At 53.5% G+C, this 27,178-nt stretch overlaps 2 protein-coding genes across 5 annotated transcripts; one reads left to right on the top strand and one right to left on the bottom strand.

Annotated features, from left to right (window-relative positions):
* Window positions 1–241: 241 nt before the first annotated feature.
* Window positions 242–8,683, bottom strand: GNAT2 (G protein subunit alpha transducin 2). Its single transcript, XM_045897026.2, has 8 exons — window positions 8,546–8,683; window positions 6,821–6,863; window positions 6,384–6,525; window positions 5,507–5,664; window positions 3,442–3,570; window positions 3,100–3,229; window positions 1,088–1,241; window positions 242–542 (listed from the first exon to the last, which is right to left on the bottom strand). The coding sequence occupies exons 1-8, from the start codon at window positions 8,661–8,663 to the stop codon at window positions 352–354; spliced, it is 1,065 nt and encodes a 354-aa protein (XP_045752982.1). The 5' UTR covers window positions 8,664–8,683; the 3' UTR covers window positions 242–351.
* A 6,429-nt stretch (window positions 8,684–15,112) lies between these two features.
* Window positions 15,113–26,772, top strand: AMPD2 (adenosine monophosphate deaminase 2). 4 transcript variants are annotated; one of them, XM_045897022.3, is made up of 18 exons: window positions 15,113–15,597; window positions 20,449–20,579; window positions 20,786–20,916; window positions 21,389–21,457; window positions 21,551–21,662; window positions 21,911–22,097; window positions 22,334–22,475; window positions 22,578–22,667; window positions 22,884–23,013; window positions 23,109–23,303; window positions 23,391–23,522; window positions 23,654–23,817; window positions 24,068–24,194; window positions 24,286–24,449; window positions 24,671–24,791; window positions 25,081–25,254; window positions 25,469–25,579; window positions 25,735–26,772. In XM_045897022.3, the coding sequence occupies exons 1-18, from the start codon at window positions 15,588–15,590 to the stop codon at window positions 25,942–25,944; spliced, it is 2,400 nt and encodes a 799-aa protein (XP_045752978.1). In that variant the 5' UTR covers window positions 15,113–15,587; the 3' UTR covers window positions 25,945–26,772. The 4 variants fall into 4 exon arrangements, with proteins under 4 accessions (XP_045752978.1, XP_045752979.1, XP_045752981.1 ...); XM_045897023.3 differs by lacking the exon at window positions 15,113–15,597 and adding an exon at window positions 16,248–16,584; XM_045897025.3 differs by lacking the exons at window positions 15,113–15,597; window positions 20,449–20,579 and adding an exon at window positions 16,322–16,584.
* Window positions 26,773–27,178: the final 406 nt, after the last annotated feature.

Below are 27,178 nucleotides of genomic sequence, written 5' to 3'. Positions count from 1 at the left end.
CCCTTCAGTTTATGTTTGTGATCATTAGAATAACCTTGTGAAGTAGTAGTTATCTTTATAGATGAGTGACTCAAGGCTCAGAGAAATGAAATACTTAAACGTTTTAGTAAGTTCAAGAACCAGTAGTGGCACCTGGGTCTTCTGACTCCTGGCCTTGTGCTCTTTAAACTGCACTAGCTATCCCACTTCGAAAAGAATATACGGGACACAGTTGCAATCATGTATAAGTCCATCTCTAAAGGAGAATGGATTCACTCTTCATGCCATGGTATATTGATCTATGCTTTTCTGCTTGAAATTAGCCAGATTCCAAGCCTGGTTATCGGATGTGTACTTGAAGAGTGATAAGAATTAAAAGAGCCCACAGTCCTTGAGATTTTCTTTGATGATGATATCTGTAACTGCATCAAATACAAATTTGACATTCTGCGTGTCTGTAGCACAGGTCATGTGACTGTAGATTTCTTTGACATCTTTTCGCATGTTGAGGTCAAGGAATTGACTCTTGATGTAATTCCCTGCATCTTCATAAGAGTTGTTTCCTGGTTTCCCAGAAAAAATAGTGAAGAAGTGGGATAAATGAACCCTTCTTAGCTGCTCACTTACTTTTTACATGACCAATTTGATCCTCAAAATGTGTTGGACAGCTGCAGTTGGGGGCCTGTTTTTAGAGGGAGGGTCCTCTCCTTTATTGTACTCCAGTGTTTATCACTTGAGTTGAACAACGAAATTGAGGAGAGGGATCTCTGTGTCCCCACCCTTGATTTCTGTTAGGTATCATTTGAACAGTCGGTGGCTCTCCTGCATCTAACATCTGTTCTGTTCCAGGGACATCTGAATTTAAACCTATGACTGAATACCCAAGTTTCTCAGATTAGACATCCAAGTATCAGTTGGACATCACAAAGCTCATAAGAGTAACTGAGTATTAAAGGGATAAGGGATCATCAAACCCAGCAAAGCAAAGGAGTTACACTTAGTACTCCTTAAAGACAGGTTCCTTCGTGTCTCCTTGGTATAGGAAATGAGGCAATCACCAGTCATTACCAAGAAATCATTACCATTGTCTCCAGCCCTTGACACTTACCGTCATACTCTGGAAAACAAATGCTGAGATGGACTTTCTTGATTTTGTCCTCAAAGAGGTCCTTCTTATTGAGAAAGAGGACAATGGAAGTAGCCGCAAAGAACTTGTGGTTACATATGCTGTTGAAGAGGTGCAGTGACTCATGCATACGATTCTAGTAGGAGGAAACACCATCAGAGATTTCAGATTGAGCTGATGGGGTGTTGTCTACTTCCTGTTCTTGATCCCCTTTGAGAGACTAGTGCTCCGAATGTAAGAGGAACAGCTTATCTCCTTTTGGTGTGGTGGGATAGAGCCCAAGAGATACAGCTGCCCTTCTAATCTTCGTTCTGTCATAGCTGTGTGACTTGGGGCAGATTACTGAGCTTTTCTGAGTTTCCATTTCCCTATCTCATAGGGTTATTATGGAAGTTCGATGGGATCATGTATGTAGGGTCCATGATAGTGGCTGGCGTATAGGTGTACAATAAATGTTATGCTGAGCTTAGGCTGCCAGGGCACTGCGAGGAACTTCGATGCCCGTAAGTGCTGCTGATAGACGGTTGAAACTAAGCCTGAGTTATGTGCCCGTTTGTGTCTCCAGGATGATTTTTTTTCCCAGGATGACTTTGCTAGGCTTCTGTTACAGAGTCCTGGATCTCAGTTTGGGTGGGAACATAATAGGGATTATTGCCTTGGGGTCAAATGGTGAGGGCTAGAGAATTTCTCAGTGCCACACCACAAGCACTTCTGCTTTATTTCCTCCTCTGATTGCCACTCTGAGTGAGTGAGAAGTGGTGCTATGTATCTGCGGAATCTAGATGTTGCCAATTCTCCAGACCAGTTTTCAGGGAGTGGGCCTTTAGGATTTGAAGTATGCTGTTAGCTGACTTGGGCTGAATCTTTTCATCTAATGAAGAAAGAAAACAAATCTACTTTTTGTGGTCCTTTGTCATTGCTAATACTCCTGCAGAACCCCTTAAAACCTCATAGACTGGGCGCCGGGGTGGCTCAGTTGGTTAAGCGACTGCCTTCGGCTCAGGTCATGATCCTGGAGTCCCGGGATCAAGTCCCGCATCGGGCTTCCTGCTCGGCAGGGAGTCTGCTTCGTCCTCTGACCCTATCCCCTCTCAGGTGTTCTCGCTCTCTCATTCTCTTTCTCTCAAATAAATAAATAAAATCTTAAAAACAAAAACAAAAAAAACCCTCATAGACCTCAGGGTTAAAGATGGAAGAGATCTTGAAAATGAATTTGCATAGAAGATATAGAGCTCTCGTGAACTTAAACTACTAAGGAGAAGGGAGAAGAACTGGAGCAAGGGATGGGAGTGTAGGAGCTTTGTCTGATATCAGTAAGCTGTGGGCCTCCATTAGCATTTTCCATGCGGTGATATCCTCTGTCTCAAACTCCAAAGGTAACTGGCTGGGCTGACCCTGGGCCTGCAGAGCTCCTTTTAAACTCTGCAGGCTGAAGAGACTCACCCTCAGGTAGTCTTCCACCTGCCAATTTAAGTGGCATGTGAGAAACCTCATTTGCCAGTCTCTCCTTAGTCCTGTTGGCAGTACATATTTAGGCTTCCAAGTGAGGTTAGTAGTCCAACCCCTCTATCATGTTGCACAAAGATACACATCATACATTGTTTTTCTGCTCTATCATTTTCACCTCCTATCCTTTATTTCCATAGGCAGCCTGGGAAAGTCCAAAGTGTAACTCCTGTGCTTTACAAACCCAATTGCGATCTCTTGTCTCTTTAATACTCAATTCCTCTTGTGGGCTATGTGATGTGCAAGTGCTTCTTGGATGTCTGATCTGAGACCAAGCTCATTCCCAGTAAATCTGGAGCTCTAAAGTGCTAACCTGGAGCCTATAAAAGAGGAGGTTTTTCTAGAATTATTTGCCAGAGATGTTGATTTGGCTGTTAGAGGACTGCTAGGCTGTCTTGAAATCACCCAAGTTGAAGAATTGGTGACACAAAGCTTAGAGGAAGGGTCACAGGGCAACTATCAAAGCTCTTGGTGCAAAGGCCACTTACCACTTCGTCATCCTCCACTAGCACCATGTCATAGGCACTGAGGGCCGCACAGAAAATGATGCAGGTGACTCCCTCAAAGCAGTGGATCCACTTCTTTCTCTCCGATCTTTGCCCTCCCACATCAAACATCCTGAGGGAAAAAAACAGCACATGCACTTGGTGTTTACCCCAGAGAGGTGGCCACTTTGGGCCCAGTTGGCAGTGAGATGGGTAAGGGGGAGAAATAGGGTAGTCATTCAGATGGGACTTTAGTGAAGCATGCCCTTGCCCTTTTTTGGTATCTGAGGTGTACTCAGAGAACCATGTGTGTTTCTGTGGTGCCCCAGGGAACCGTGTACTCACCTGAAGTTCAAGTCTTTGACTGAAAACTTGGTTTCAGTGATGCCTGTGGTTTTGACTCTGGATCGAAGCACATCTTGCTCATTAGGGAGGTAGTCAGGGGCTGTAATCCGGTCTAATTGGTTCAGGTAGCTAGAGAAAAAAGCTTGGAATTGACATTAAACTTTCCATAGCCAAGGCCAAGAAAGGTAAAGGGTCTTACCCAAAGTTCTACAACTAATTGGTGATAGAACCAGGACTAGAATCCATATTGTTAAACCTAGGGTTCTTTCCTTCAAACTCTCATGTGCCCTTAAAAAAGGGAGTGTGGGATGGGTTGAGAGGCATGCCCAGTTGAGGCAGGGGTTCTGTCCCATTTAAATCAAGTCAGATAACTTTTCCTTAAGGTTTGCCTGACTGCAAGGTTTTCTAGACCCTTCAGTGAGATTTGGTGGTTTAAATGGGTGCCAAAAGTTACATCAAGACGCAGGAATAGACTATAAGAGACTTCAGAGACATTAAGAGATGTGAGTCGGTGCATTGCATGGGACCTTATTTATATTCTGAATCAAGTTGGGGAGCAAACATTTGAGATAACTGGGGAAACTTAAATGAGCACTGGCTTGGATATTTGATGACATTAAGGAATTATTATTTAGGTGTGACAATTAGATTATTCCTTTTTTTTTTTTAAAGAGCCTTTTTTTTTTTTTTTTTTTTTTTTTTTAAGATGTAATGATAGAATATGTGGGACTCCCTTTAAAATAATCCATTAGGAGATGGAGGTACAATGAAACAAGAGTGGCTGTGAGTTAACAGTTGAAGCCAGGTGATTCACTATATTATTCTTGTTTTGTATATGTTTGACAGTTATTATAAAACATTTAAAAAGACAGGAGGAAGGCAGATATGAAGTGAGATGACAGAAGAAGGGAAGGAAAATTAACAAGTGCTTACTGTCTGCCGGGCATTTGCACATTGAAATTCTCATTTAACCTCATACACCTTCCAAGTTTCATACCCCATTTTACAGATGAAGGAAAAATTCAGAAGAGTTAAATGACTGGGTCCAAGGTCAAGAGACATTGTGGTATACTGTAAAAAGCCTTCAACTTTGTAGTCAAATAGACCTGGATTCAAATCCAGCCTTTGCCATTTATCTATATGACTTTGGGTAAGTTAATTAACTTCTGAACCTCAGTTTTTCATCTATAAATGGGACTAATACAAAGTGCTCTGTACCTCAAAGGCTTACTGTGCAGATCAAATGAATGGTATACGTCAAGTACCCGGCAGTGCCTGGGCCTTGGTGAGTCAGTGCTCGCGATGGTAAATGAGAACTATGTTACAGAACTAGGTGACAGAACAGGGATTAAATCCAGGTCTGTATCCAGGTCTGACTGCAAAGTTCATGCCCATCCATGATAGATTGCATGCCATTAGAGGTATGATTGATGTGTACCTTATCATTTTGGAACCAGCTTTGAAAGTTGGTTCTTTTGAATCCCTGACCAACTTCCTTTGGTTTGCCCTGGAAGTGTCTGTGTCCCATGCCTGGCACTCCGGCATAAGATGCTATTTATGGGTGAAGGAGGCATTCACTTCTGGTTAGTGGCCTAAGTAGAGCCTCGGTGACATTAATGTTACCCGCTAGAAAATTCCACCCTAGAAAGGCCATCGTGAATAAAGTGCCTCCTGGGAGAGCATGTGGCAGAACTGCAGGTGTGTCTTCTCGTTCATGGTTTGAAAGGAGAGGCTATGTGTATGAATTGATGAAGAGGACAGCGGTCTGAGGGCTACTAAACAGAGGACCTTTGTTTTGAATTCGGGGGGTCTTCAGCTCTCTAGGCTGCAGTGAGCAGGTGTAAAGCAATAGAGAGTGGTGATAACTATGGCGGCACTGTATCTAAGGGCATCACATCCAAAGCATAGTAGAACACTGCTCAAGCCTGAACGAAAAGTATCCATGCTGAATTCAGTTCTTGGGACTCCAGCTTTCAGTGCTTGACATTTTAGGCTAGGTGTGATTTCTCCTGAAAATCCTGGTTGCTTACGCCTCATCCCACCCCTTCCCCAATCAGAGTCTTACTAAGATGCCGAATCATTGAGCTGGTACTCTGCAGCTCGGTCGAAGCAGGCTTGCACCCCACCATCCTTCCACAACTTCCTGATGACCTCCACCAGCTCGGGAGGCATGGTGCCCTCCTCAGTGGAGTCAGCCAGGTTGTTGAGCTGTCGCCCAGTGTCCTGTAAGGCAGAGACCTGGCTGAGAACTGCACAGGAGTAATGGCTTTGCAGGAGGCTCCTGGGAATACTGCTGAAAGGAAAGCATTTTGCATTGCTACCAAAGCCCAAGATGGAGACGGCGTCCAGTGAAGATGCTAAGAAAACACCGATTAATTTTGAGTGTGCTTCGGAGATACAGAGGGTGGCAATTTATCCACTTCCTGGGATGCCTAGGGGAAAACAGGTTCTAGGGGGCATCCTCTGTGGTGTTTCTGTCTTCCAGCCTTCATCCAAGAGGGTACCGCCACAAAATGTGGGTTGTCTGCCACAGGGAAGCTGGAAGTTTAAAGACCAGACTGACCATGAAATAGACAACATGGGAGACAGGAAACCATCACCTTTGTTCTTTCAATGATTCAAATCTTGGAAAAGGCCAATACTGGAACGAGGGGTTTAGCTTATAAAAGCTCCATGGCCAGGGCAACGAGCCCAAGGAGAACAATTTAAATGGTAAAATAAGACAAAAAGGCAGAGGAAGCTGAGAGCAGATTTTTGTAATTTATTTTAAAGGTAGGGATTGCATACTTCTCCAGGACTGAAGTAAAAAGACTGGAAGCTCAGTAGGTGGGATTTAGTTACACGAAACTCTTTTGACTCGTGTTTCCTCATAGCTTGTTGGCTGCTGTTTCTTCCCATTAGCCTTTCCTCCCACCCATAACCACATACTGTTAACCACTCACCGCACAGCTTGGTTCAGCATAGTCAATACCTAGTGTGGACATGGCCCGGATGATAGCCAGGATGGACTGCAGCACATTCCCATAGATGATGGACTTATACTCCAGGCATTCCTCTGGTGTATAGCCATCCTGATGGATGATCCTGCAAGGAGTAGACACCCAGTCCTCAGTTGGACCTGAGTAACCAGACCTAAGGGATTGGGAATCTGGAAGGATTTAAAGGGTCATAAGAACCCAGTCTCTATGCCTGTTGCTGTCCCAAAGTGGAGAGTAAGGGGGAAAAGGGCATGCAGATGAGGGGCATTGGGAATCAGGTTCTTTATATCCTTTACATCTGGGTTCCTTGGGCCCGAGGAGCCCTTCATCCTCCATGCCTCTGTTGGCTCTGCTGACTTCTTCACCCTACCTCAGTCCTCTGGGGCTTTATTCCTACTCACTTCATCTGTTTGACGATAGTGCTCTTCCCTGACTCTCCAGCACCTGCAGGGAGAAATGCTTATGCTTCAGATTTCTACCAGTTTTCCCCAATCCTCCTGTAGATGGCCTGTGGGAAGTCCAAGCTAGGACTTGCTTGGGAGCCTTGTTAGGGAAGAACACATAGGGATGATTGCTGCCCTCAATTTCTGCCGGCCATTCAGTGGGATTTAGAGCAGAATTTTTCATCCTCTGCACTGCTGACGTTTTGGGCTGGAGAATTCTTTTTTTGTGGGGGCTGTCCTGTGCATGGTAAGGTATTTAGCAGCATTCCCGGCCTCTACCCACTAGAGGCCAATAGCACTCTTCTCTTTCACTGTGACAACTAAAAATGACTCTAGACATTTCCCAGTGTCCGGGGGAGGTGGAGGGAGTGATGGCAAAATCTCATTGAGCACCACTGATAGATTCAGGGGAATTCCTTTAACACATTTCTCCTCTGCCTGTATTTACTCAGGAGAGTGTTCTAGGGGCAGGATTGCAGAGAGCTGGCTAACTTCACTAAAATACCGTTTTTTCATCATCCTGCTTTTTCCTTTATTGGCTAAAATGTCCTACTATCCTCTCATTGGCACTCCGCTCCCCCTCCATATCCCCTTCAACCCTCTCCTCCAGTCTGCACGGCCCTGATATATTAACTCCCTCCCACTTAACGCTGCGCCTGTTCCCTCTAAGCTGCTTATCCTGAATGTGGAAGAAAGCCTCTTAGGCTTAAAAGAGCTCTCAGTGGCCTTGCCATCTCTTTCCCCCTTCTGTAGCTTCTTGGGCTCCTTGCTTCCAGCCGTATGCTCACAGATCAGCTGGGGAAGAGGAGGTGCCATGGCCTGGGGCTGCAGTTCCCAGGCTCTGCCTGGGCTTCAAAATAACCCAGCCAGTCGATGTGCCGCTGCATGGATGCCGCCTACTCCAACTAGCTTACCTCCGTACTGTTGGAGGTTTTTCCCCTCAGCCAGGTGTCCCAAACTCTTCATTGTCTTGGTTCTGTTTACAGCTGTGACCAGTTTCTCTGACTGACCAACAGAAGTGCTTTTCTTTTTTCAGCACAGACCTGTGATCTGCTTAGAAGCTCATCAAGGTGATAAACCTCCCATCTGGCAGGGGCTCTCAAGGCAGCTACTGAACAGAAAGTCAGGAAAGGACTGCCGTAGATAAAGACTCTGTTCCTCCTCCCTCAGGGCTCCCTAGTTCTAAAATTTATACAGATTGTGTACTGGAAGCAAGGAGAAGGAACCGGTTTACTTGGCAAGCACCAGTGGGTCTGTCACTGGGACTACATGGCACTGATATGGTAGGACTTCTGAGTCCACTGTCCTCTCCCGAGTCCTTGACTCAGAGCTCTCTGACTGCAGATTGGGTAACTGTCTGCAAGCCCGGGGTTCACCCTGTTTGCCAAGCTGTGAGGTATTAGGTTTGGTTAGATCTGGAGATGGATGGCTCTGTCCCGGCCCTTGCACAATCCTGGTTCAAGGAAGAGCAGAACAATTCTAGGGTAGCTTTGGCATTCTGCATCTCCTTGGGGTGGCTACGCTCAGCCCTAGAGCCCTGATCCCCTAGCCTGAGACCGGCTGGGGAGAAGAAAAATGACCTGCCGTCCCTCCTCCCCATGGGGTGGGCTAGAACCCACCTACCATCCAGGATAAGCAGGAAGGAGCAGTACCTTCTCTGGCTCATCTTCCCATCTCACTCACCCAGCAATAGCAGCTTGACTGTCTTGGCTTCCTTGTCAGCATCCTCCTGCAGCTTCTTTTCTAGCTCCTTGGACCTCTTGGCCAGTTCTTTGTCTTCAGCACTGGCTCCACTCCCCATCTTTCTGCTGTCTCCTCCTTGGCTGCTTCTTCCGGCCCTTAAGCTTCTTCTCTAGAGTTTCCTATGTGAGATGGAAAATAAGGAAAAAGTAAATTGGGATTGAGTATCCGTTTCGTTGTAGTCCTCCTAAAAAGCTGGTCTATAGGGGGCTCGGTGAGGGAGCAAGTTCTAGGTTCTTGTACCCTGCCTGTCTTTGCTGAGACTCCCTACCCAGCTGGAGATCTACTTAGTCTAGGGGATGTAGCCTTTGTAGCTAGCAATGTGACGGGTCAAAGCCAATTAAGAGCTCAGTATGACAAAGGGCAAAGACTTGTGTTTCTGTAACTAGGAAAACGATCTGCGGGATTCTGACACAAGAGGATAGGATGCGGGTACTGAAGCTGGCTGGAATGAGATCGTGGCTGCCCCATCCTTTTGAGGGGCTGATACCCTAAAAGTCTCTTCCTTCCCTGGATTCACTTGCATCTTAGTGCTAGAGATTAGAGGCATAAATGCAGGAAGCTCTGCCCATCCTGAGGCTCCAGATTGTACAGTCTTGGTTTTAAGGGCTTCAAGGCATCAAAGCACCCTCTCCATCAAAGCACCCTCTCCATGCAGGCTGGTCCTGGCAAGGAGTTTTTGTTCAGGGTGGTGCCCTTCCTGGAAAGATTAGAAATGTTTCCTCCAGCTCCTCCAGTGGCTGCTGCACCAGGAAGCTCTCAGCGTCGTTCCTTTATGTTGGCTCATCTTATTGTGTGTGCTTCTGTTAATAGCACTTATCACTTCATATTGTACTTCACGTTACACATGGGTTTCCCCCAGGCTGAATTCCTTCCCCTGGAACTCAGACCAAATGTGATTCATCTTTGAATCCTTCAGACCTTGTGGTTTATTAGTGGACCCTCAGTAAAGGTTTGGTGACTGAATGAAGGAAAAAGGGTATGTGTAGACAGAAGGGGGCTGCTTCCCCTCAACCCGCTAAAGCCACCTGAGGCCCAACTTCACTTGGTGAGTGAACTTACGCTGGTACTTACAGAGTGGGGGTCTGCTGCCTCATATAGCAAACTGCTTCCTTGGGAAATTATTGGACTCTAGCCTCTAGCTTTGCAAAGGTTGGTACGGCCCTCCCTCTGGCCTTCATCCCTGCTGCCCCTTCCTGGGGAGAAATGCTAGAGTGCAGTCCAGTAGTTGCCTCTCAGACCTATCAAAGACTCTCTCCATTGGTCATATTTCCTTATGCCAGTTATTTCAGTTTAATTAAATGAGTTGCTGCTGGAGCCTCCCCAGGAGGACATACTTCAGCATTTTGCGACCCAGAATGTGGCACAAGGCCTAGCACCGTTCACCTGGGAGCTTCTTAGAAAAGTAGGATCTCAGGCCCTAACCTAGACCTTCTGATCCAGAACCTGCATTGTAACAGAATTGCAGGTGACTCTTAAGGATGTTAAAATTTGGGAAGTGCTGCCCTAGAAAGTATTAGGGAACTGTTTTTTCCTCAGACCTGCCTAATTATGAGGATCACCTGAGATGCTGGTTTCTGTGTGTCATCAAATCTTAAGATATCACCGGGGCGCCTGGGTGGCTCAGTTGTTAAGCGTCTGCCTTCGGCTCAGGTCATGATCCCAGGGTTCTGGGATCGAGCCCTGCATTGGGCTCCCTGCTCAGCAGGAAGCCTGCTTCCCCCTCTCCCACTCCCCCTGCTTGTGTTCCCTCTCTCACTGTCTCTGTCTGTCAAATAAATAAATAAAATCTTTAAAAAAAAAATCTTAGATACCACCGATTGGAAGATCACTCAGATTTCAAAGATCTTAACATATCCTGTATGTTTTTTGTTTTGTTTTGTTTTTTATATCCTGTATGTTTTTAAAGGGGTGTGTTTTAGAATCATTACGTTCCAGTAATGGTGCTAATTCCAGAGCCTGAGAAACTATTTTAAGCTAATATAGGTGATTATCATCATGTGGCAAGTTTGAAGAAACCTGATCTAATTGGTCTGGAATACAGTCCAAGCATGAAGATTTCCAAATTTCCCCAGGTGATTTTAATATGCAGCCAAGGCCCTGAGGATTTAACTTGAGTTCGAAGGGTTTAACGTGCTCTTTCCTTTTAGTGTGGAAAAGTGCTGCAGTCCACTGGGCCGGAGAGGGTGGGAGGTAGCACCTGGGTCTCCTACCTACTAGGTGCCCTGAGCCACTGCTGAGCATCTTCCTCCTTGCACCGCCTTTCAGCTGCATATCTGAGTGTCTGGATGAGAAGCTTTGGGCTTGGAGCCCAGACTCTCAGGGCCGATGGAGAAATAGGTAGCCGCCAAGGTGCCTTCCATAGTGATCATGTTTTCCCAATCAAAACTTGGCAAATACTTCTTAAGAGAAAACAGGAGAATGTCTTTGAAATTGTGACTGTCTTGGAATCTTGGCTATAAAGTTTCAGTAATTATACCTCCCTAGTGCTGCAGCCTACTCACAATATTGGTAACCTACACCCCGGCCAGAGCTGTACCGAAACCTTCTGTGTTCAGAGCAGGGGACTGCCAGGAACTGTGCTAGACAATTTATGGGGCTCCTATCAGTTCATTCTCACACTAACTACAAGGTAAGTGCTCTGTCCCCAGTTTACAGACCAGATAACTGAGGCTTGAAGGTTAAGTAAATTGTTTAAGGTCATGTAAGCTTAATAAACAGATAAATCAGGGGATCTTTCTACTACCCCCCCCCCCCATAAGCAGCCAGTGAAAGAAAACTTGGACAAAAAAGGCAAATGCATGAGCTTGCTAACAGTAGCACTTGCATTGTGAAAGGAACCACGAACTTGTTTCACGCATGGGGAAAATATTCGAGCTGTTCCTTTTTCAGCTACCACCTCTGCAAACTTCTGTGCTGCTTCTACTTGTTTCCTAGTTTGCTGGGTTCCCATTCCCACTACTAAGCTGAGTAAGGAAGCTCCTGACTCTCGCCTGGCCTCTAATTATGCTGACCCATTCTGGCGCCAGTGACCTTCTGCCTCCCATCGTCAGCTCCTGTGCCTTTCCTGTGGCTGTTCTACTTTATTACCACATTTGAATTCAGTGTCCTGGTGGAGCAGGTAAAGCATGTAGGTGCAATTCCCATTTAGAAGCACAGAAAGATGATCCTTACCTTAATAAACTAGTATCAGAATCAGCAGAGCTCAGGAGTCCTAGTTCACAGCCTGATAACCAAATCATTATGAGTGAAAAAAGACTCACCATTTCCCAACAAGTTTGGTCCTGTTTCCTGAGCTAAGGGGAGATCTCAGGATCTGTCTTACCCTCAGTGGCGGGGACTGTGGGTAAAGCCTTGTCCCGGCTGGAGTTGGGGGCACATAATGAGGAATTCCCTTCAGGACCTTCCAGTCCAAAGGAAGAGGAGGGGTAAATTCACAGAGAAATAGTCTAATTAAAGGAACACTGTGCTGGAGAATTCAGGGCTGTTTAAAACCTAACCTCCGTCCCTGGTAGGAAAAACAATTCTAAGCACATTTAACTGAAAAATTCTGTAGAAGAAAGGAGGGAGGGACTAAATGAACAGACTTTGATCAGAGAAGCAGAACAACAGTAGAAAGGGGAGTAAGTGATTTTGGGGAGAGGAAAGCATGAGAGAAGGTGTGGAGGGAAGGGAAGGTGTTCAGGGAAGACTGGGAAATGGGATATGTCCAGCCAGTTGAGGACGGCAAAGTGAGGGCCTTGAGTGACAGGGCAGGGCGTGGCTAAAACCATTTGAAGACCTAAGTACAGCTGGGTACAGCTGCATGATGCTATGAACAGTGTTGGGGCACTGGGGTCAGGGGTGACAGGGCTGGCTGGACAAGCTGAGAAACAAGAGCTGAGCAGCTTGGTTCTAGAAGGATCTAAGCATAGGTGATGCTTTGGGAAACTGTTCTGGCCAAGGATCTGTGTGAGGCTGCCAGCGTTCCCTCCCAAGTCCAGTGTCGGCAGAGTGGTCTGGCCTTAGGGGAGAGGCTGACGTCACAGTGGGCTATAGGCCAGACACTAAGAGAAGCGTTCTTCAAAGAATTAAGGAGCACACTTGAGTGGGGGCCTAGGGTTCAGGGAGGGCCATTTAAGGAGCCATCTGGTGAATAGGGTAGGAGGGGAGGAAGCTGTGTTTAGAGTTAGAGAAGATCCCAGAGGCTCAAAGACAACATTAAGAAGCTGGAGGCCAAGGGGGATGACTCATTCCTTCATTTCCCAAACTCTGTTCTATGTAGACGGTGAACCCCGCTGAGATTTTTGCTGGTGTTGTGTAGGTGGGGAGATCTATGCTTAGCTGTAATCAGTACGCACTTCCTAGCAGGGATGGCGTACCAAATGGCCTGGAAATAGGGGAGGGTTACCAGGTGAAGGGTGTGTTGCCGATGGGACTAGGGAGGAGCATGAAGGGACTAGTGAACCGGTTTGCCTGGGTAACGTGGAGGGCAGGGATTGCCACCTATGGGCTAATTAGGTAGGTAATAGGTAAGTAGGTCTGAATCAAGGGGGAAGTCCTAATGAGACCTAGCCCAATGCAAGATACCACTCCTTAAAACTATGTCAAAATTTGCATTTTGTCAGAATATAGATGACATTCTACATGGTTACCTGCTGCTTGATTTTTAATTTCAAGGTTTATTTTGTTACTCATTGTTGAGAACCCAACGGCTTCAAAATTCCTAAAGATAAGAGCAATTTAGCCTGGGGTTAAGATCCAGGAGAGTCTGTTGGGGGTGGGGTGTGGAGGCTATTACAGATTTGTTGTTTTCTATTCCCTTGATTATAAAAGTAATGGCTATGCATTGTAGACAATTTTTTAAATGCAGATGAGTATAAAGAAGGAAATATAATTCCCAATTCTACTGCCCACGGATAACCATTTGTAACCTTTTTGGTGTGTTTGTTTTCTATGCATATATGTCACATATTTAGGGCCATACTGTATGTACAGATTTTACATTCATTTTTTTTTAAACCAGACTTTACATTGTAAACATTTCCACCTCATTAAGAAGTTCTCCAAGAACAATTTTTAATGATTGTATTTCATTGCATGCATTTGACAAAATTTAAACATCGCCCTATTGTTGGACCTTAATGTTTCCAGCCTTTCTCTGTGATAAACATGGCAGTGGTGAACAAATCTGTGCATATTTTTCTGGCAGCTCTTTTCAGCAGAACAATTTCCTGAAAGCGGAATTACAGGGTCAAGTAATAAGAACTTTTTAACGACTCTTGATTATGTATTACCAAATGGCCTTCAGACAGATTATGTTGCTCTTGGTGTCCACCAGTAGTATATGTGTGTGTCCCATCTCATTACCCCCTTGCCTGCATTAGGATTTTTTTTCCCCTTAATCTTTGCTAATTTGTTGGGTAAACATGGCATTTCCCTTGTTTTACCATGTCTATGGAGGCCATGTTTTTTTGAGTTTGCCCACAGTGAGGAGCAGCAGGAAGAGATTGATAGAGGTGACACCAGATACACAGGGATAATAGGGTTCAGGGTCCAGAATCCAGCTTGGGGAGAGGTGGGGAGGCAGAGTTTGGGAAAGAATCTGGCTGTGGGGGTGGTGAGAACTAGGAGGAGCTGGACAAACAGCATTAGTACAGCTGGGTGTGGGGGACGAAGGGCTCCCACAAGGTGGAGAAATAGGAAAAAGATTAATTGCTGCTAATACACTTAAGTATGTTCAGTTCTTAGGCACCCCACCCCCCAAGTTCCCTTTAGGTAGGATTCTCTGTCACTTGGCAGTGGGGGTGCTGGTTGTGTGGGGTGTCTGCAGTCCCCCCAAAGAGCCCAACTCCACTTCTTTATAGGCGATGAGGAAAATCATTACCCTGTGAGGTTGTCAACAGGGAACCAAGGCCAAGGACATAGAATAAGACAGACATTAACTGAGTAGTAACTACATGCCAGGCAATGTTTTACATTAGTCTCCACTTGACTTACATTAACTCAATTATCTTAACCACCATACAAAGCAGGGTCTCTTACAGTCATTCTCCAAACGAAATAGAGTACAGAGTCCAGTAACTTTCCCAACAACGTCAATCGCTAAGTAGATGGAGGAGTATGGAATTGAACCCACGCATTCTGGCTACAGGGCCTAAGCTTTTAACCAATAAATATAGAAGTAAATGCGGAAGCGGAGCCAGAATTGCAGGGCACACCCTGTTTATCTACACCTGCCAGAAGAAAACGGACGACCCAGAGTGAGAATGCCGGGATAGGACTTCTAAAAGTGAATTAATCTTGAGACACTACTAGTTTACCTTTTATTGGCCACCGACTTAGTGCCAGGCACCGTGAAAAGGTGCTTAACATTTAATGCTCACAGTAACTCTCTTGAGTGCGATTACACCACCCCATTTCATGGATGAGGAAGCTGACGCACAGGACTTGCCCAAGTCCCGCCGGCCAACTGCGGAGTGGCGGCTGCCCACGTGGCGCGGGGAAGCGGAACACAGCGGGGGCGGGGCCTGCCCGGCGGGGGCGGGCCCTCGGGTCTGGCGGGGCCTTGGGCGGCCGAGAAGCTCGGTGGAGCTGGCGAGGCATTGGTGGGGTCGCACCTGTTGCGTGACTCCCCCACGGTCCAGCTACGGTAGTCCGATCACGAACACGCAGAGAGTGTAGAGAGAAGCTCAGACGAGTTCCGGGTCCTGCTCCCTGGGAAGCACGTGGCCTGCTCGCCTCTTGAGCAGAGAGCTGGGGGTCGGGACTGCGGGGTCTTCGAGGCCAGTGCAGCAGCCGAGGTCTGCCGGGGTCCGCCTCCCGCCTCCGGGCAATTTTGAAAGACTGCCTTACTTCTTCCATCGCAGTGCCAGGGCAGGGGTTCTCGGAGCGACTGGGCCAGGGTCGGGGTCCCGGCCCTCCTCCCCTCCTTTGCGACCCCGGCTTCCCGGCTGTGTAGACCCTGGCGGGCAGCCTCCCTGATACCCCTGCGGGCTCGGGCAGCATGGCCTCAGGTGAGTGTATGTGCGCGTCTGTTGGGGGGAGGGTTTCTGGGACAGAGAAGTGCGTGGGCAGGGTGACAAAAGGGTGGGGGTCTCAGCACAGCCTGCAGACCTAGGGAAGGTGGCCGTCTCCTCCTGGGGAGGGCCTTGGAGAGCAGAGCCTGAGTGCGAAAAGACAGAAAAGTCCGATGTTGCTGGGGGCTCTTTCCTAGCCCCCCAGAGAAGCCCCTGCCTCCTGCCTTCCCAGAAGGTAGCTTCTGCCGGCCAGTGGAATTTTCCCAAGACAGGCTCCTCCCTACTGGGCCGGGATTCTCAGTTCTACCCCCATCCTCCCAGAGCTGGACTACCCCTGGGGCTGGGAGCTTTATAGAGAAAAGGGGACTGTGCCCCAGAGGGGCTGGGTTTTCACGGAGTACGCCTGCTCTGAGACAATGTGTTCTGAGCTTGGACCTCGCACTGGATTCCTGTTTATTATTATTTTTTCCCCTCATGCTGGCTGGACCAGCTAGCCCGGACTTTGACTCCTGTGCCCCAGAGCCTTGGCAAGGGGCAAGGGCTCCTGAAGGGGTCAGTGGAGTGCTGGGGGCTGGCCCTTCCCCATCTTGTCTGCTCACCTCCCCCTCCACTCCCCCACCCCCCGCCCCCCAGTCCCAGCTAGCAGCAGTCGCGTCACTCCAGGGTCTGGGGAGGGAAGGGAGGGGATAAGAGGCTGGGATGGAGGCCCCCCTGCCCGAGGTTGCCTAGACAACATCAGAAATCGTGGCCAGGGCCTCTTCCGCTGGCGGGGCTTCTGCTTCCTGCATCAGTCACTCCCGCTGGGGGCGGGGCGGAGGAAGGGGTTGGATGTGGCAGAGCGAGGCCCAGCTGGTGCGGCTCAGACTCCCCCCGCCGTCTCCGCCGCTCGAGCCATGGCATCCAACCCATCTGGCCCCAGCAGCCCCAAGGCCAAATATCCCTTTAAGAAGCGGGTCAGCTTGCAGGCCTCCTCTGCAGTACCAGGTGAGTGTGTGTTAGCCTCAGGCGCTGGCTCTGCCCCACCGCCGCTGGCCCAGGCCCCTGCAACCCCTCTGGGGTGATGCCCCTCCTGGTCCTCAGTCCCAGGGACAGCTGGCTTGGGAGGTGGGGTGGAAGGTGACAGATTCTGTGTTGGGGGTGCTGCCCTCTGTAACGAGGAGTGGGCGCAGGTGTGGGTGCAGCAAGAGGTGTGTTTGCACACGTGTCAGCGTGCGGATGTGCTAAGACTGTGTGCATGTGGAGCGTGTGTGTGAATGGAGAGGGAGATGTGTGGGTCTGGCTGGTTTGTGGGCTGGCCACACTGCTGGCGGCTGTGTCTTTACTGGGCAGGCTCAGGCGTCCTCCTGTGCTTAGTTCTTATTTCTAGGACCCCAGATCCCGAATCCCCTTCCTGGGAGGCGAGGGGGGCCTGATGTCAGGGCACACTCGTTGCCACCGGGCATCCCAGGGGCTGGGGCTCAACTGTAGCCATCATTTGCTGTTTGCCCATTCCTGGTTTTTCTTGTGGGCTTCCTCGGAAGTATGGGGTGTCCTTGGGCCAGGCCTGTTTTTGGGGCTCGGGCTGGGGCCGCTGCCTACTTGTGTGCGCCTGCACCCTTTGGTTTGCCTCCCACTCTGGCAGGCATCTCTGCACCATTTGGAGCAGGCAGCATGGTGTGGCTGTGTCCATCTCCCTGAGGGCTAGGCTGCCTGAGTCTGCTTGCTGAGGGATATCTACCTGCCGTCTGCTGCCCCGGCCTTGTGGCTAAGGAAGGACCCCTGCCCCCCATTTTGGTGACCAGGTCAAGCCAGTGTCTTCTCCCCCTTCCCTCAGCAGCTATCTGTACCTATAGCCTGACCGTCCATCTCCTGTATTTTCTTATGCCATTGAAAATACTGCCCAAAGGTCAGTGCTGGTCTGAGAGTCTGTGTTTTCTGTGCCCAGGTCTGGGCCCTCCAGAGAGTGTGTCCCCTGGGGCTAGATATGTACATCTTTGGGTGGTCACTGGGTGGGAGCATCTGAGACTTAGGGGTCGAAGCCTCGGGCACATCTCTGCCTCTCGACTGAGGCAGTCCTGGCAGTGAGTGAGGGGGCGCCTGGTCAGAGGGTAGATGAGGTGGCAAGATCTTGGTTGGTGGGAGCAGCCCCTCTGGCTTTCAGTGGACTACTCGTGTGTGTGGTGCGGTGCACAGATTCTGGGGAAGGGACCAGCAGGCAGGAAGCTGGGTCTTCTAGGCCTGGCCTCAGGGAGTGTGGAGGCTACTGCCTGTCACCTCTAGTGAAGCCCTGGAACCCCGGGCAGGGGCCTGCAGGCCTGGAGGAATGGCTCTGGCTGCTGGAGCCTGTCCTGGTCACTGCAGTGCTTCTGTGGAGGTCCTGGGCCACCCTGCTAAGACGGGAGGTTGAGATTAGGACCTTCAATTCAGCTCCTGCTGACCTGATAGAGACCAGCCCTGGAGGTCTGCGGGCGGCCTCCCCTGCCAGGGTCTGGAAGGCAGGAGTTGTGTAAGATCAGGTCTCTTGGCCAGGCAAGGACCGCGGGCTCCGTCTTATCCCCTGGGTGTGGAGCAGGTGCCCATCTTTCTTTCCTCTTCCTGCTCTGCCCTCTTGCAAGTATGAGATAGTGTCATCCCCCATCTCTACCCCTGTCCAATTCCGTTCTCTTTGCTGCCCTTCACTGCTTGGTTGTGCCGGCCTGCGCTGGGCCTGAGAACCTCCCACCCTCCCTAGAAGGTTGGACTGTGCGTAGTAAGTGCTTGGAGCGTCCCGGGAGTTCATAATCACGGGGAATGGTGTTTAACACCACAGCTGCAGAGCTCTATCTCTATGAGCCGTACAGCAGTTGGTGGGTAGACAGGGCAGGACCCGCTTATCACCCCATTATAGACAGGACTTGAAGCCTCTGGGAGGCAGAGACATGCCAGTAAGTGGGAATAGAGTCAGACTCAAGTCCTCCAAATTCTAGTCCCTTCTCCCACACTTCTCCTCCTGGACGGTTTGTTCCCGACGATAGGCTTCGAGAGGAGGCTGGAGGTCTGGGGAGCCATGAATCAGGCCCCATGGGCAGTAGAGAAGCTCAGTACCTGGTCCCTCCCGGGACTGAGTCACTTCCCTCACTGCCAGCCAACTTCTGTCCCTGGAAGAGGCTTTGTCTGTCCCCAGGGACCCAGGGGACAGTGGTGAGCAAAACAAGGCCACCGGGCAGGGGAAGCCGGCCTGGGACTGTTGTGTACGGAGGGGAGGGCTGCTCGTCCCCTCTTCTCCCCCCACCCCTTTGGCCACCCTGGCCTTACCCACGCACCATTCCCCAGGGTAGTGCGTTTTAAGGAGGCCTGGCCCCTCCCAGCCAGACTGCCCTGCCTGGGTCAGCCTACCCTGCTCCACCCCCTTGGGGGCTCCACTTTAGGCTGGGCCCTGGTACGGTAGAGGTTAAAGCTGTTCCCTTCTGAGGTTCCTCTGATTTCCCAACTCTGATGCTCCTTCCCTTGATTTCTGGTTCCCCTGGGCCTCCCTAGCCCCCTGCTTGCTGTCATCCTAGGGTCTCCCCTGCATGCAGCTGCACTTGGTACAGCCCGTGCCGGCCCCTGAGCTGTCCTGGGGGACTGGCTACAGCCCCACTCAGCAAACCGGCCGGCGAGGGGCACAGGGCTGCTGGCTGGAGCTGCCTGAACTCTAGGTAGGATCCAGGCCTGCACCAGGGAGAGTGGGGGCTGGGTCCTGGATCTAGGGCAGGCACTTCCTCTTCCCTTTGTCCAGCCTTGGGACCCAACTCTGGGGGATCATGAAGTGAGCCCACAGACTTTAAGGCATGCTACCTGGGCAGAGCCTCCAATCCATCCCTAAGACCCGGCGCCGAGGGGAAAGGAGCATGCTGGAAGGGAGCACCCTTCAGAGCAGACTGGGAGAGCCCAGTTTGGTGTGGAGAGCTTCCTGGTGGGGAGGGTGGGGCTGGTAGCCCAGGGAGGGTCTGACTTGGCTGGGAGCTCAGACAGCCCCTCTAAACTAGCAGCTTCGAGGCCTTTAGTGTCAGCCTTCTGGTGGTGTGGCTGAGGAGTTCTGCCCTCCATGTGGAGAGGCCCTGGCTTCTGATAATCCCTTCCCCAGGCCCTCCCTGGGGCCTCCGGCCCAGATCCTGGGGCCTCTGAGTGGCGCAGACTGTTTGTGGCAGTCCCCTTTGGAGGGGCAGCCAGCAGTGGGAGGGGCAGCTGGGGGCCGGGCCACATCTTGGCCGCCCTGGGGTCCGGGGGGAGAGGGCACACCACTGGGGAGGAGGTAGGGTTCCTGCTGCCAACTAGGCCCTCCACTTCCCCTCCTCCTCTTCCCTTGGGGGTCTGGTCCCCAGGTCAGAGCTGAGTGGCAGATGCGACTTGCTTGTGCTCTGTAGGTCTGGGATGTCGGGCGCAGGCCCTGGGGTTCCAAGAGGAGGCTTGCTGGGTCCACAAGCAGGTCTGATCCGGGCTGGCCTGCCTGCCCTGGAAGCTGTGGGCCCGGCCACCAGGTCCTTAATGAGCACCTGGGAGAGGGTGTGTGTGTGTGTGTGTGTGTACGTGTGTGTGTGTGTGTGTACATGTGTGCCTGCCTGTAGGAGGTCTCCTGCTCCCTGAGGCAGCCGGTCGCTCTAGAGGCAGCCTCAGGAGCCCCCCACTCCTGAGTCTGGAATGGCTGAGGGGCCCCGCACTAGACTGTGAGGGTGAGGTCCTTTGGGAGCCACATGCAGGCCTGATCCTCAGTCTCTGAGGAGGGACTGCCCGCTTTCCAGGCCCCTGGCCTCTCTCTGGGACAGGCCTGGGGCGTGCAGGGGCCCAGGGCTTCTAGTGCTCACAGGCCCTGCCCTCCACCCTTTGACCCTGGCATCGCTGTCTCCACAGAGGCTCGGGGTGGGCTGGGGGCCCCTCCGCTGCAGTCTGCCCGATCCCTGCCAGGCCCTGCCCCCTGCCTCAAGCACTTCCCACTCGACCTACGCACGTCCATGGATGGCAAATGCAAGGAGATCGCCGAGGTATCGCCTGGCACTGCACCCTGTGTCCCTCCACTGCTGTCCCCGTGCCCTGTCTCTGCTCCCCACACCCCTCCATCTCAGCCGTCCCCTTACTCCACGCTTGGCTGTGCCCCGATCCCTAGCCTTTCCCAGGTACCTGCAGCTCCCCATCCCGAGACTCTGCAAGGGAGGGCCTGGCACACTGATGCTGCCTTCCCTCCCACCAGGAGCTGTTCAGCCGCTCCCTGGCTGAGAGCGAGCTCCGCAGCGCCCCGTACGAGTTCCCTGAGGAGAGCCCCATCGAGCAGCTGGAGGAGCGGAGGCAGCGTCTGGAGAGGCAGATCAGCCAGGATGTCAAGTAGGGCCCCAGGCCCAGAGTCCAGCAGGCAGCCATGGGTGGAGAGGGCACGGCCAGGCTGCTGTGGGGTCGGGGCTAGGGGGCACAGGGGTGGCCTGCCCAGCGTCCGTCTGTCTCTACTGGGACACTCTCAGAGCCCCGTCTCTGTCCCTCTCCCGTCCTGTGCTCCCTCAGACCGGCTGGCGAGGGACCGTAGACCAGTGGTATGGAGCGCAGGCTTTGGAGTCAGGCTCTTGGGTTCTGGCTCTGTCTTGTACCCACCCGTGTGGCCTAGAACGTGTCACTCAGCTTCTGGGTGGGCTTTCTCATCTGTAACGTGGGGGTTGGACAGCAGCCACAGTGCAGGATTCCACGGCCCCACGGGGCCACGAGGAACAACACGGGCACAGCAGCCGGCACGGGGCAGGGACCTGACCACCAGGGCCATCCCTCCCTTGTCATCGGCCTGACCTCTTGCCCCTCTCCCTTCTAGGCTGGAGCCGGACATCCTGCTTCGGGCCAAGCAAGATTTCCTGAAGACAGACAGTGCCTCGGACCTCCAGTGAGGAGGGCAGAGGGGCGCGGAGGGCTGTGGGGCTGTGGGGCCTGTCCCGCTGCTGGCTCCAGCCCCCTCCCTTGTGCTCTCCGCTCGTAGGCTCTACAAGGAGCAGGGCGAGGGGCAAGGTGACCGGGGCCTGCGGGAGCGAGACGTGGTGCTAGAGCGGGAATTTCAGCGGGTCACCATCTCCGGCGAGGAGAAGTGTGGGGTCAGTGTTGGCAGGGCCTTGGGTCTCTACCCCTCTTGACTCCAGGAGTCCCCGTGGGCTCCCCCAGCCTGGGAGCTGGGTGCGGCTTAGAGAGGGCATTTCTCTTTCCAAAAGCTGGAGGGGCAAAGGTTCTGTGGCTGGGAGCTAGTTGATGTGCTGTTTCCAGGGTCAAGGCTTCGGGGAAGGGGTGAGGGTGAGCCTGGTCTGGGCCTGAGAGCAAGGAGAGTGACCCCATGTCTTGGCTCCAGGTGCCATTCACAGACCTGCTGGACGCAGCCAAGAGCGTGGTGCGGGCACTCTTCATCCGGGAAAAGTACATGGCCCTGTCGCTGCAGAGTTTCTGCCCCACCACCCGCCGGTACCTGCAGCAGCTGGCTGAGAAGCCTCTGGAGACACGGACCTACGAGCAGGGCCCTGACACCCCCGTGTCCGCTGGTGGGACCCCCCATCCCTGCCCTGCTCCAAGTGCCTTGGTGTCCCCGACTCCCTGAGCTCTGGTGCCCGAGAACCTCCACCCTGCCTGCTTTCCCCCACCCAGGCTCATGCCAGCCCCTTGGTCCATGGTGGGTGGAGGCAGGGGCAGGAGCTCTCCCTCTCTGTGGGGCCTCTGGGCTGGGCAGTGGGTGGCCTGGAAGAGCCCTGGCCCTGACTCCACCCTCCCCACCCTGCAGATGCCCCGGTGCACCCCCCTGCGCTGGAGCAGCACCCCTATGAGTACTGTGAGCCAAGCACCATGCCTGGGGACCTGGGCTTGGGTCTGCGCATGGTGCAGGGCGTGGTGCATGTCTACACCCGCAGGGAACCTGATGAGCAGTAAGCGGGTGTGGGGAATGCGGCGGGGAAGAGCTGTGTGGGGGCTGCCCCAGCTTGGGAGGGCCCACGGGGCACCTCACCTGAGCTCCTCTTACCTGCCAGTTGCCCGGAGGTGGAGCTGCCGTACCCTGACCTGCAGGAATTTGTGGCGGATGTCAATGTGCTGATGGCCCTGATAATCAACGGCCCCATGTGCGTCCCTGCCTGGCCCAGACACTCAGCTCCCTTCCAGCCCAGACTGCCCAGCTGCAGCCCTGCTGCAAACACCTGCCGCCACCTCTCACCCCTTCACAGTCACCGAGACCTAGCCTTTCCCTCCATCTGTCTCCGCCCCCCGCAGCCTCAGTCCTGTCCCCTCCCCCCTCTGCTTGTGGCTCATTGCCCCTGCCTTGTTCTCTCCCTGTCCAGAAAGTCCTTCTGCTACCGCCGCCTACAGTACCTGAGCTCCAAGTTCCAGATGCACGTGCTGCTCAATGAGATGAAGGAGCTGGCCGCCCAGAAGAAGGTGCCACACCGAGATTTCTACAACATCCGGAAGGTGGGCCCTCCCCACGTGTCCGGCCCTGCGCCCCTGCCTGGCCTCCCTTGCGGACTGGCCTCCAGGGAACCCAGCGGCCCCCCGTTGCACCCCAGGTGGACACACACATCCATGCCTCGTCCTGCATGAACCAGAAGCACCTGCTGCGCTTCATCAAACGCGCGATGAAGCGGCACCTGGAGGAGATCGTGCACGTGGAGCAGGGCCGTGAGCAGACGCTGCGGGAGGTCTTTGACAGCATGAATCTCACTGCTTACGACCTGAGTGTGGACACGCTGGACATGCACGCGGTCTGTCCCGCTGGCACAGGTGCTGAGGGGCTGGGTCAGTGCGTGGCCCAGGGGCAGGGGTGACCTGGGCCTGCCCATCTTCCCCAGGACAGGAACACCTTCCATCGCTTTGACAAGTTCAATGCCAAATACAACCCCATTGGGGAGTCTGTCCTCCGAGAGATCTTCATCAAGACCGACAACAGGGTTTCTGGAAAGTACTTTGCCCACATTATCAAGGTGAGGAGGAGGGACCGCCCAGGCCCATGTGCAGGGGTAGCGAGAGCCTTGAGCAGCCCTCTCCCTGACCGCATGGGAGCCGGGTGGGTGGGTGTGATGGTTGCCCCCCCCCACCCCCGCATGTCTTTCAGGAAGTGATGTCCGACCTGGAGGAGAGCAAATACCAGAACGCAGAGCTGCGGCTCTCCATCTATGGGCGCTCGAGGGACGAGTGGGACAAGCTGGCGTGCTGGGCCGTGAAGCACCGAGTACACTCTCCCAACGTGCGCTGGCTCGTCCAAGTGCCCCGCCTCTTGTGAGTGTCCCTCGGAGCGGGAGGGAACCTGCGGGGCAGGGTTCAAGGGGACAGCGCCTGCCTCCTGCCTGCCTGGGGTGGCGGGTCCCCCCGCCGCAGCCGAGCCCTCTGAGTGGGAGGGGTACCCCCTGGTTCCGCTCGTGGTCTGCCCAGCCCGGCCCACCCAGGGTCGTGCAGAAGCGCTCCGGCGCGTGCGGGCCAGGCTCCGACGCTTGGTGAATGCCGTCCCGTGCGCGCGTCTTGCGTGCAGCGACGTGTACCGTACCAAGGGCCAGCTAGCCAACTTCCAGGAGATGCTGGAGAACATCTTCCTGCCACTGTTTGAGGCCACCGTGCACCCTGCCAGCCACCCGGAGCTGCACCTCTTCTTGGAGCACGTGAGGGGGCTGCACGGGGCAGGGGAGGGGGAGGGCGGCCTGCGTCAGGGGCCGCTGCAGCTCCGGGCCTGACCCCAGCATCCCGGGCCAGGTGGATGGCTTCGACAGCGTGGACGATGAGTCTAAGCCCGAGAATCACGTCTTCAACCTGGAGAGCCCTCTCCCCAAGGCTTGGGTGGAGGAGGACAACCCACCCTATGCCTACTACCTGTACTATACCTTTGTCAACATGGCCATGCTGAACCACCTGCGCAGGTGCCTGTTCCTCCGGTGTGGTGACTCTGCTGCCCTGTCCTGGGGCCGCCGGAGCCCCGACCCACCCCTTGCTCCCACTCCCGGACCCAGGGAGTTCTTTCCGGGCTCACCCCTCACAGCCAAGAATCTGCCCCTGGCGCTTTGTCCCAGGTCCAGGTGGCCACCGGGCGGGGGGCTTGGGAGCCCGGGCTGGGGAGCTGACGCTATCTTTCTGCCCCCAGGCAGAGGGGCTTCCACACGTTTGTGCTGAGGCCACACTGTGGGGAAGCGGGGCCCATCCACCACCTGGTGTCGGCCTTCATGCTGGCCGAGAACATTTCTCACGGGCTGCTTCTGCGCAAGGTCAGGGTCTGCACCCCCAGCCTCCCCTCCCGATCGCTCACCTCCCTTTCAACCCTTCGAGCCTCTTCAGTAACTGGTCTCCCTCCTCACCAAACCCCCAGTTTGGACCCCTGCACAGCCCAGCCTCCACACTGCGGCCCTCGCTTGGATCTTGGCTGTAAATGACCCTCTGTACGTGAGGCCGAGGCTGGGCTCCCCACCCTCTCCACTGTGGCCTGCACCCCCCAGAGCCAGGTGTCCTCCCCAGCCTTGAGGCCGCCTGACAGGCCCCTCCCCGCTGCCCACGCAGGCCCCAGTCCTGCAGTACCTGTATTACCTGGCCCAGATTGGCATCGCCATGTCTCCTCTCAGCAACAACAGCCTCTTCCTCAGCTACCACCGGAACCCGCTCCCCGAGTACCTGTCCCGCGGGCTCATGGTCTCCCTGTCCACTGATGATCCCCTGCAGTTCCACTTCACCAAGGTCAGAACCGGGCCGCTGGTGGTCCTGGGACGCCCAAGTCACCCAGGCCCCTGGGGCTCGGCGCTGGTGCTGCCCCCTGCTGGTGGAGTGCAGCACGTCCTGGGGCAAATCCTGCCATCCTGCCGAGGGGGGGGGGGGCGCGCGCAAGGACAGGTGGGCGGGGACTGGGTGGCAGGGCCGCGTGCACCCGTCTGAGGGCACCTGGCCTGCGCAGGAGCCACTGATGGAGGAGTACAGCATCGCCACGCAGGTGTGGAAGCTCAGCTCCTGCGACATGTGTGAGCTGGCCCGCAACAGCGTGCTCATGAGCGGCTTCTCCCACAAGGTACCACCCCCACCCGCCTGGAGCCTGGTGTCCACCCTCTCCTCTCCTCTGCGTTTGGGGAGGTGCCAGGGGTGCTGGCCCTGGGATGGTTCAGGCCTGGGGCGTGGCGCCTCAAAGCTAGCTGCGGCCCTGTCTGATCCCCCTGCCCACTGCAGGTGAAGAGCCACTGGCTGGGACCCAACTATACCAAGGAGGGCCCCGAGGGCAATGATATCCGCCGTACGAACGTGCCGGACATCCGTGTGGGCTACCGCTATGAGACTCTGTGCCAGGAGCTGGCTCTCATCACACAGGCTGTCCAGAGTGAGATGCTGGAGACCATCCCCGAGGAGAGCGGGGTCACGACAAGCCCGGGGCCTCAGTGAGCCCGGCCCACTGTGTCCCCCGCAGCTCAGCACCTTGACCACGTTTTATCCTCAGACCCCTCCCGCCCTGTCACGTCTGCATGTGTCCGTTCTTCTTCGTTCTGTCCCGCATGTCTCCAACCTGTATCTGTCCCAATGCCACCTCCAGGAAAGTGGTGCCCAGAATCTGCTTTGCTCTTGTCTTGGCTCGGATGGTACCTGATGGCCCAGGTTTGCTGGTTGCCCTGCCCATGGCCCTGTCCCAGGAACCTCTGAAGCCTGGCTGTCTGGTGGGCGTCTAAGTGTCCACAGGGGCTAGGGATGGTTGAGGGGGACTGGCCCCTCTAGCCTTTGGGGTCCCATCTGGGCAGATGTCATCTTGTGTGTGCGGCTGAGGAGCAGGCAGGTGGGGCCCGTGTGTATCTGCCGGGGGTCTGTGGCACTCCCGCAGTTCCAGTGAGCATAGCTGGGTGGAGAGCTCAGTCACAACCCTGGCGGCCTGGACTTGGGCCTCGGCGGCGCTGGACCACCGCCTCCACCACGTCACTGCCTAGCAGCCTCCTCCGTCCTTTCTCTGGTCCACATGCTCTTCTGATGTCAGCTTCCTGTGCCTCTGTGGGAGGGGGTAGCTGCCCTGTGTTGTGTCTGGGGCCACTACAGCTGGAGGGTCCTGAATCTGTCACCAGCCCTGGGGGTGGTAACCCCACGATGGTCCCCAGAGTTTTGGCCAGACCTGAATCCACCTGGTCCCCTGTGTTGTGTTTTGGACTGAGGCCTTTGCTGTGAAATGCAGTGTTTCATACAATCCCATCTTTCCTAGTGCATGAGAAATAAAGATTATTTAAGTAATGAGGCAGGTGGGATCTCTGTTTGGAGAGGGAGAGCCATGGGGGCGGTGGCGGAGCATGGATCCAGGAGCACTGTGGCTAGAGGTGCAGCAGATCCTAAGGGGAGTGACTGGGCTTGGCTGATGTGTGTTTGTGAATGCAGAAACGGACTATGGAAGCTGGGTGAGAGGAGAGGCCCACCAGGGATGCATCTGCTGCCCCAGGCCCTTGTCCTGTCTGCCCCTTCTGAAGTGGGCACTTGGCCCCAGGTCTGGGGCACATTCCTGTCATACCAGTTTGAGGACTAGCGTCCCTTGCGTCTCCTACTGCCTCACTTCCAGCCTCTCGGGACAGCTGGGTAAATGTGGGAACTCGCACTTACGAGCAGACCTGAGGCCAGTGGTTCTCAAACTTGGGACATCAGGCTT

Source organism: Mirounga angustirostris, unplaced genomic scaffold (genome assembly GCF_029215605.1).
Source record: "Mirounga angustirostris isolate CCGP_5_RB_7025 unplaced genomic scaffold, mMirAng1.0.hap1 SCAF_4, whole genome shotgun sequence".
NCBI classification, from domain to species: domain Eukaryota; kingdom Metazoa; phylum Chordata; class Mammalia; order Carnivora; family Phocidae; genus Mirounga; species Mirounga angustirostris.
The sequence above is the reverse complement of the archived record's forward strand: the minus strand, read 5'-3'. Positions and strand labels throughout refer to the sequence as shown.